The sequence below is a fragment of the Helianthus annuus genome, chromosome 7, assembly GCF_002127325.2.
Source record: "Helianthus annuus cultivar XRQ/B chromosome 7, HanXRQr2.0-SUNRISE, whole genome shotgun sequence".
Classification (NCBI taxonomy): domain Eukaryota; kingdom Viridiplantae; phylum Streptophyta; class Magnoliopsida; order Asterales; family Asteraceae; genus Helianthus; species Helianthus annuus.
In genome coordinates this window covers 110,388,263-110,397,883 of record NC_035439.2, presented here as the reverse complement: position 1 = coordinate 110,397,883, position 9,621 = coordinate 110,388,263, and the positions used below count along the sequence as shown (strand labels likewise).

General features: G+C 29.9%; 1 protein-coding gene across 1 annotated transcript; it reads left to right on the top strand.

Annotated features, from left to right (window-relative positions):
* The first annotated feature begins 1,095 nt into the window (after positions 1 to 1,095).
* LOC110924964 lies at positions 1,096 to 1,842 on the top strand. Its single transcript, XM_022168938.1, has one exon. It carries the CDS (start codon positions 1,096 to 1,098, stop codon positions 1,840 to 1,842), a length of 747 nt encoding a protein of 248 aa, XP_022024630.1.
* Positions 1,843 to 9,621: the final 7,779 nt, after the last annotated feature.

Sequence of the window (9,621 nt, the reverse complement as noted above, 5' to 3'; positions counted from 1 at the left end):
ATATGTGTACCTTGTATACCTACTTCGTATACTTTTATACATAGAAACATAACCAACATATTTATTTTTTGTTATACATGAAGAAAAATATATGCAAATGAAAAATAGTAAACCGATATTATATATACTTGACACTTGAGAATTAACAGGCAGCTACAAGAGAAAGAGAAATAGCTTAAATAATTTGTGATTTAGAATATATAATTGTTCAACAGATTTTCTTATGTGTATACTTTTATTAGAATAAGTAAATTGAATCCCTTGTTTCTCTAGGTAAGTACATAGGCACAGAAAGAGAGATGGTATAGAAAAATATATTTTTATATAATGATAAAAACTAGTGGGTTATAGCCGCGCTTCGCGGCGGGGCAACCCGATTTTTGATCCGATATAGCAGTTGAAAGAGGAAACTTACAAAATAAAGTCGTGATAAGTACAAAAGTATGACGACATGTGTTTTACATCGACCGAAAAACTCGATTACAAAAGTACTTAAAAGTTAAACGGTTGTCAGTGTCAATGCTAAAAGTTGAGAAAATACAAAAAAAAAAAATTGTCGAAATGTAAGTCAACTTAAGTTTATTTCGACATGTAAATAAAAATAAAGACGTAAAACTCGATTAAAAAGTATTTAGAAAGTTAAGAGGTTGTAAGAGTCAATGCTGAAATATAAATGTTAAAAGCAAAAAAAAAAAGCAAAAAAAAAAAAAAAAAAAAAGCAAAAAGAAAAAAAAATGAACAAAAAATCACCGACTACAAGAATATTTAGAAAGTTAAAGGGTTGTCAGTGTTAATACTGAAAGTTGAGAAAACACAAAAAAAAATGTCGAAACGTAAATTAACTTAAGTTTATATCGACACGTAAATAAAAATAAAGACGTAAAACTCGATTAAAAAGTATTTAGAAAGTTAAAGGGTCGTAAGAGTTAATACTAAAAGTTAAAAGTAACAAAAAAACAAAAAGACAAAGTCAAAGATAAAAAAAAGAAAAAATTACTCTAGCACTATTCATCCATATGTTTCAAATTAATATATATGTATATATGAATGTGTGAAGGGTCAAAATCAACATGGGAATCTTTTGCTGAGAACAAGATGGAAGAATATATTAGGGTTGACACTTGTTCCGTTCGTGATCGCGTCTTGGGAAGCTGGCTTTGGAAGCACGATCCGGACCCGGGAGCGGAGTCGGACGAGCTGTCCGCTTTGTTGCAGGTTATTGCTCCGGTCTCTCTCAGTTCGAGAGAGGATGGCTGGAAATGGTTGGGAGATCCGAAGGGCCTGTTTGCTGTCAACTCGGTTAAAAAGGCTATGGCTGCAGCCTCTTCGATTTCGGTCGAGTACGTCCTTGATTGGAATAAGTGGGTGCCGAGTAAGTGCAATCTGTTCGTTTGGAAAGCGGAGATGGGCAGAATCCCAACGGCAGACGCTTTAAGTAAAAGAGGGATGCAGGTGGGTGACGGGCTATGTCCTCTGTGTAAGTCGGAGGCCGAGTCGGTCGATCATTTATTCACGTCGTGTGTCGTCGCGATTGTTCTGTGGCAAAAGGTGAGTCTGTGGTGTCGCATTCCTCCTATCTTTGCGTTTTCTTTTCATGATTTGTTGGAGGTGTACAAGTCAAGCCATGTCAAAGTTGTCGAGAAACCGGTTATTCAGGGGATCATCTTTTCAGCTATTTGGTGTTTATGGAAGGCCCGGAACAAGGCTGTCTTCTCGGGTATTGAGGCCAAAGTGGAGAGTATCTTTTGCGACGTTAAGTCCTTTGGGTATTTGTGGTTCAAGTATAGATCTAGTAACAACCATATCTCATGGTTAGATTGGTGTAATTTTTCGTTGTTGTAGCTTCTTTTGTTTGTTGTTCTTGCCTGGCTCGGGTTTCGAGTTAGGTGTTTTTTAATGAAGTTCTCTTTTCAAAAAAAAAAAAATATTAGGGTTGACACTTGACACCAATACATCATTGTAGTCAGTTTCCAGAGGTATTCTTGTTTACCCTTTGATTCATCCACCCTTGATTTTTGCTCCTCCCCTATGTCTAATCATTCAACATTACCTTACTCATTAAATTTTGGTCATATATAGAGTTTGGGACTGGTTTTTTAGTCTTATATATGTTTTGATGTAAAATAGATGGATGTAATTGGGGGTGTTAGTTATCAATTTTCTTTTTTACAGTATTTTTTTGGTTTTTACAGCATATGTTTGTCCAATTCTATCAATCATAGAATTTTAGTGTTAAAAAAAAAGAAACTTGTTATAATATAATGAATATTATTGTATAATGTAAACTAGGTTAGAACCCCGTGTATTACGCGGGTTGCGTAAATTTAATTTTATATGATAAATAATAAAAAAGATGTATCTTTTATAAAAACTCGTATATTGCACATGTTGAATAAAATATAATATCATATGTTAACACAAATAGTACGTCATCAAGATTTATCTTTTAAAAATAAACATTGATGTAACATTTTGCTTTCTTTTTTTTTTAATTTATTATTAGGTTAAAAACACATGTATTACATGTGGTTGAATCCCGTTTTTATTATACATTCAAATTATGAGATACAATTATTTTAGTTAGTTTTATGCACCTTTATGCTTATTTGTTTATTTCATTCATAATACACTCGTCTTAAATTTATATTTAAAAGAGTTTACGGTACAAAAAGGTGGAGATCAATCCCCACGTTTTTATATGTTTCATCATTGTTTTGAATTATACCGTAAAATCAATTCTTTTTGAATGAGGTATATTTTTTTCAAATTATTATTATTATTATTATTATTATTATTATAAAAATAAATGTTCATATTCTTATCTATTTTTTTAAAAAATTATTATTATTATTTAATATGATCCTAATAAAACAAATGTTTATCCTTATTTAAATATTTATTCTTATCTAATATTTTGTTTAAAATTATTATTATTTAATGTGAGAGATAAATGGAAAAAAAAAGTGAGAAAACACCAGAAAATGACACGTGTCCAAAAATGATTTTCGTTTATTAGTATAGGAAGATTTATAAGTAAGGATGTAAATGGTGTTTTTTAAATAGCAATTTTTACAGGTAAATACAAATACCTTGTACTTGCAAAGATTATAAATCAAGATTACTATTATGAGGACAAACACCATACCATTAGATCATTAGCTAAGAAGTCATGCATAAATTGCTAAATGGTGTTTTGTTGATGGGTTGAGTTAAGGATTTTAGGTTTTTGGGTTGACGGATACGTGAACTAAAAAACGAACCATATATATTTTTGTTAAAGACTTGATCCCTAATTTGGATCACTAGAACTGTTGTGTTTCTGGTTGATCCGTCTAATGTTCATTTGCAAATATGAATCATACATGGCGACTTAGTAACAATTTAAATTAACCAATAACTACAACTCAAATCAATATATATATATATATATATATATATATATATATATATATATATATATATATATATATATATATATATATATATATATATATATATATATATATATAGGGTAAGGATAAATCGAAAACCCACTCCAGTTGATTAAACCCTGAAAACCCAAGATCTACCATTGATTAAAAAAGATGGATGGTTGTGATGTCTTTTAGTGTAATATATATTACTTTTTAATATTCTAATCAATAATAGTACACTTAAGGGATAAAATGGGAATAATGTGTGAGAATTTTCTTCTTGGAAGAATGAAACTTTTGTCAGTTGTCTCCATGATCATTATTACATCCAATTTTTTTAACAATTTCTCTCTCTCTCTGTCTCTTTATCCCATCATCCTCCATCTCTCAAAATTCTTTAAAATTTTTTTACAGAAAATAAAGCAGCAGATTCTTGGTAACTTGGGTCATTATCACAAATTTAATATTGTTGAAACCCAAAAGTCGTTTATTCAATCTGTTATTTTTATTATATACATAATAAAAACTTGAACAAATATATATAATAATTACAATCTTGCATGAGGGCTTGGTTCGATTCCTCCTTTTATGTTGTGATTATTTTTTATTAACTCAATCTTGCTAACTACAATCACCACATTTATTGTCACTAATAACAGTCCTTTATTGTTATTATTTTGTTGGTATAAAGAAAATTTCCGAAAATGCACGTCAAAAATGTGAATTATTTTTCTATATACTAATTTTCTTAATTAATACACAACGTTGTCATGAAAAAAAAGATATTCAAGCAACCATCAACAAAAGCACATGATCAAACACACATAGAGCAAAAATGTACAAAAATCTCAGTGAAAAAAAAATGTAACACGGATACAGCAAAAATGTACAAAAATCTGAGGCAAAAAAAAATGTAACATAGTAAAAACAAAACCAAAAAATCCATAACATATAAAATGTAACATAAAAAATGTAACAACACACTTATTTTTACAATAATCTAAAAAAGTGTAACAATGCACTTTATTTTATGTAAATACAGCAAAAATGTACAAAAATCTGAGGCAAAAATAAAATGTAACATGGTAAAAACAAAACCAAAAAATCTATAACATATAAAATATAACATAAAAAAATGTAACAACACACTTATTTTTACAATAATCTAAAAAAGTGTAACAATGCACTTTATTTTATGTAAACGTACATTATTTATGTGACACGGAAAAATGTAACATGCATTTTTTCTTGAACAAATTTAACACAAAAAATTGATCAATCAAGAAATTAAAAACATTCATTTTCTTGAACAAAAAAAAAACAAAATATCCAGAAAAAAGTTGCATGTAACAACACACTTTATTTTTACAATAATCTAAAAAAGTGTAACAATTCACTTTATTTTATGTAAACGTACATTATTTATGTGACACGAAAAAATATAACATGCATTTTTTCTTGAACAAATTTTACACAAAAAATTGATAAATCAAGAAATTAAAAACATTCATCTTCTTGAACAAAAAAAAAAACATATTCAGAAAAAAGTTGGAGCATCTGGATGATGATCTTTTGAACTGGATCATCTTTTGGATTCAGATCACTTTTAGATCTGGATGAAGATCTTTAAGAACTGGAAATGAAATAGAAGATAAAGATATAGAGAGAGAGATAGAGAGAGAGAGAGGGGGAAAAGTCATAAATAACACATTTTTACACATTTCATACCTTAAATACCTGATTCAACTAAAAACACTTACAAAAAATGTGCAATTTTAGATAAAAAAAACATAAAGAGAATTTAAAAAAAGTAACAAGATTCATATCTGATTCATCGTCATCTTCGTATCTTATTCATCATCATCATCTTCATATTCATATTCATATTCATGTGCGATTTTCTTCAAGCTGCCATATCTATTACATCTAGATCTTAACTCACACATCGGATCTGGTAACCACCGCTGCAATGGTGGTGGGTATTCTTTTCAATCTGGAACAAAATTCTAGTAGTGGTGGGTGTTTTTTTTAATTCGGAACAAAAGTCTTTCTATGATGCTTGATGTAGTTTGGTTGAGATGAGAGAGATTTCTAGTAGTGGTGGATGTTTTTTTAAATCTGGAACAAAAGCCTTTCTATGAAGCTTGATGTAGTTTGGTTGAGATGAGAGAGATAAGCTTTGTAAAAAAATGACGGTGATGGAGGTAACAATAAAGACTACTTTATGGAGAAGAGTGAATTATTATATTAAAGAGATAAAGTTTTTCAATGTAGTACAAAAATGTGTCAGGTGAAAAGTTTGAAACTATTACATTAATTAATTGATGGATGGAGGTGAATTTTCAAATTTACCCTTTAAGCTATATGTTACAAAAAACACGTGGAAGCTTATTGTCCACACAATTGGGTTTCTTGGGTTTAGTCAACTGGAGTGGGTTTTCTCCTTATAATTAGCCTATATATAGGGGAAGGATGTATAGAAAACCCACTTTAATTTAGAAAACCTGGGAAACTCTAAGCTCCCGATGTTTTTTTTTTCTTGAAAAAATTTACACATGTTATATACATGTTTTTAAGGGTTTTAGGCAAAAAAAATCAAAAAAGCGCCAAATAGATATTTAAAAAAAAAAAATAAACAAGTTTTGGTGTAACACATGTTACATTCATCCGAAATATTTGTAACATGTGTTACACCAAAACTTGTTTATTTTTTTTTAAAATATCTACTCGGCGCTTTTTTTGATTTTTCTTGCCCAAAACCCTTAAAAACATGTATATAACATGTGTAAATTTTTTCAAGAAAAAAAAAACATCGGGAGCTTTGAGTTTCCCGGGTTTTCTAAATTAAAGTGGGTTTTCTATAGATACTTACATATATATATATATATATATATATATATATATATATATATATATATATATATATATATATATATATATATATATATATATATAGAGAGAGAGAGAGAGAGAGAGAGAGAGAAAGTATAATGTACAAAAGGGCTTAACGTACGTTAACGTACACGACAGAAAAACAACGTGCGTGATTACATTTCCATGCGTTATTAATGCTCCCATGCGTGATTATTTATGCTCCCATGCGTGATTATCACCAAATAACTGATCTCATGCGTGATTAACTGATCCATGCATGATTATGGCCCTGATCTGATGGTTACGCTTGTCGCGTACGTGAAGTACGATAAGGCTTTTTGTATGTTAACCTTCCTCTCTCTCTCTCTCTCTCTCTATATATATATATATATATATATATATATATATTGTAATTGATGTCTTTTTAGTTGTTTTTGTTTACTATCTCTCATCCATAATTAACAAATTTTAGTTAAGATATTTAGCTTGAGATGAGAGAAATCAAATAACAAAAGATTGAAGAATGAAGAAGTGAGAAATGAGTAACTAAAGGTAACGAATAAAGTTTTAGTGTTGATAAATAATTCAAGATGAAAACTTAATTTCAGTTTTGAAGGTTAATAGTCACGAGTAAAAATAAAAACAAGATAACTTTTTTTAATCAAACTCTATATGTTAGGAAATTTCTAAAGAACCATCATCAAATACAAAATTGGAACATTTATTATAAAAAATCCCTTAAACAACTATACGTTAATAAGTGTTTTGCGAAAAAGTTCGTTTATTTAATAACCGAAAGAGCATGAACAAAACTTTGTGTTCATTTAATGTAATTTCTGTGTCCTTTGCCCGTTTGGGTCGGGGGTGTTTGTTTGTTTGGCCTTTTGCCCGTTTGGGTCGGAGGTGTCTTTTAATGAAGTTTATTTTTCAATTTTTTTTAATAAAACGAACAAATTAACATGAACACACGTTTTGTTCGTTCATTTATGTATGTGAACGTCCATTTTATTCGTTCATTTATCATTTATGTTCGTTTATTTAAGTTCATTTATGTTCGTTCGTTTATGTTTGTTTGTTAAATTTTAATAAATACATAAGTAATTATATTTACATAAATATTCATAAAAAGGACTTCTGACTAATATAAAAAATAGCTAGTTAGTAAGTTGGTTTTCCAGTAATTAAAGATCGCTTGTCAATAGAACTTATCGTAATTAATCACTAGTTTATATTTAACAACTACTTTATGTTTGGTCAATCATGTACATATAAGCTTGTTTATATTTGTTCAGTTATGTTTATTAATGTTCATTTATGTATGTTAAATTATGTTCATATATACGTTTGTTTGTTTATGTTCGTTTACGTTTGTGACTGAACATAAAAGAACATGAACATGCCTATTTTCTTAATGAACCAAGATAACAAAAAAATGTTCGATTATATGTTCATGTTCATTTAATGTTAAATGAACGAGCACATACATGCCCCGTTCGTGTTCATTCGATTTGTTTACACACCTACGCCAAAGGAAGCTATATGGGTTGTGGTAGTGTTGCCTTGCCAACCAAAATCCGCCCGAGCTCGAACCTAATTGCGCCCCCACCGCCCTTTAGAGACGCAAATGCAGGGCCGACCCAAGCCCAAGTTAAATGAGGCTTTAGTCTTGGGCCACCAAAACTATAGGGCCTCCATGATTTGATGAAACCAAAGTCCATTTATAAAAACTTAATTTAGGGTGTGGGTTATCAAACAGATTGATGGTTGGTAGTGTAGTGGTTTTGTGTATGTATGGATGTTGGTGAGACCCGGGTTCAAATCCCTGGTTCACCATTTTCTTCCATTTTTTTTTTTGTTTTTAAATTTTAACATAATTTTTCAATTAATACACTTGGGTCCTTCAAGTTTAACTTTCAATTACATACGTTTTTTTGGAAAAAATACCACAAGTTTTACTTCGTTTTAGGCCACCAAAATAATTGAGCCGGCCCTGCGCAAATTACATGTATATTTACAACGTTGCCTTCACAAAGCTGGTCGCAATCAATCCGCTTCAAAAAAACTAAAAATAAATAAAACAAAATTGATTGCGACTATCAATCCACATATAAAACAGTATTACTTCAATTATTGATGTGGGTATCTTATCTTTAACTCTGCCATATTGGTTTTGATTTAATCCACGTAACTTTTGAACGAAGCAGGATTGTGAAAATACGTGTTCTTAAGGAAAGAATGTTATTATTATTATTATTATCTTAATGTAATTTATTAAAGAAGGTGTTTATGTATCAAAATAAATTTTATTAAAAACCGAGTTACAAAGCATATTTTTGTACTATATTTATTTGTAAGTATATTTTCTTTTCTTAAAACTTTTAAAACACGATATTTTCTAAAACTTTATTTTCATTCGCGTCTCGACAAAATTATATTTAAAATGTTTCGACATTAACTGGTATCGGTATTCATTTTTATGATTTTCAAGTTTTTTTGTTGCTATAGCGAGTGTCGGTAACGTAATGGGCTGAGCTGATTAAAGTGACGTCGTTTACCCTTTTATTATTTTAATAATATAATGTGACGTGTTCATCTAATAAAAGTGATGTCATTTACCTTTTTCATTATTTTAATAATATAATGTGACGTATGTATTTTCATCTACACGTTTCGATGAGAGTTGTATTCAAAAGTAAATGAGTCAAAGACAAATGTATTTTCAGTTCTCTACTGTGATGTACTGAACTGATATCGTCTAAAACACATTGGTAGTAGTTTAGTATTCGTTTGTATGGTTTTCTCAATGTTCCTACCGTTTCCGTTATGAACCAAACCAAACCGATATGACCTTGATCGAACAATATCATTACCGTTAACAATGTGACATTTTCCGAACCGGTATGGTGTTAATTTTTATGTTTTTTGATCAATGTTTCTATTTTGATGATTATACCTAGTATCGGTATCATACTGTCAAATCAACCCGATCCTGGTCGAATTTCAGTCGTAACGCACCAAGAATTTTAGTAGTTATTATTAAAAAGCGATGTTGAACTATGCAGAAGTAAATTAAATGGTCAAAAATAAGATTTCTTACTTACGACTTTTGACTTGACATAAATGTCACACCCCGATTTCCACGTGTCTCACCGGTGGGCCCGGTGGGGGATTATCGTGACGTAGTTGGCAACATTATAGTCAAACCACACAATATATGAATGCACAGCGGAAACATAAAGATAAATATAATTCAACCATTGATTGTAATATCGAATGTATCACAAATAGTCGAATGGTATCCACAGGGGGATCAAAATAATAAAAAGTATTGTTC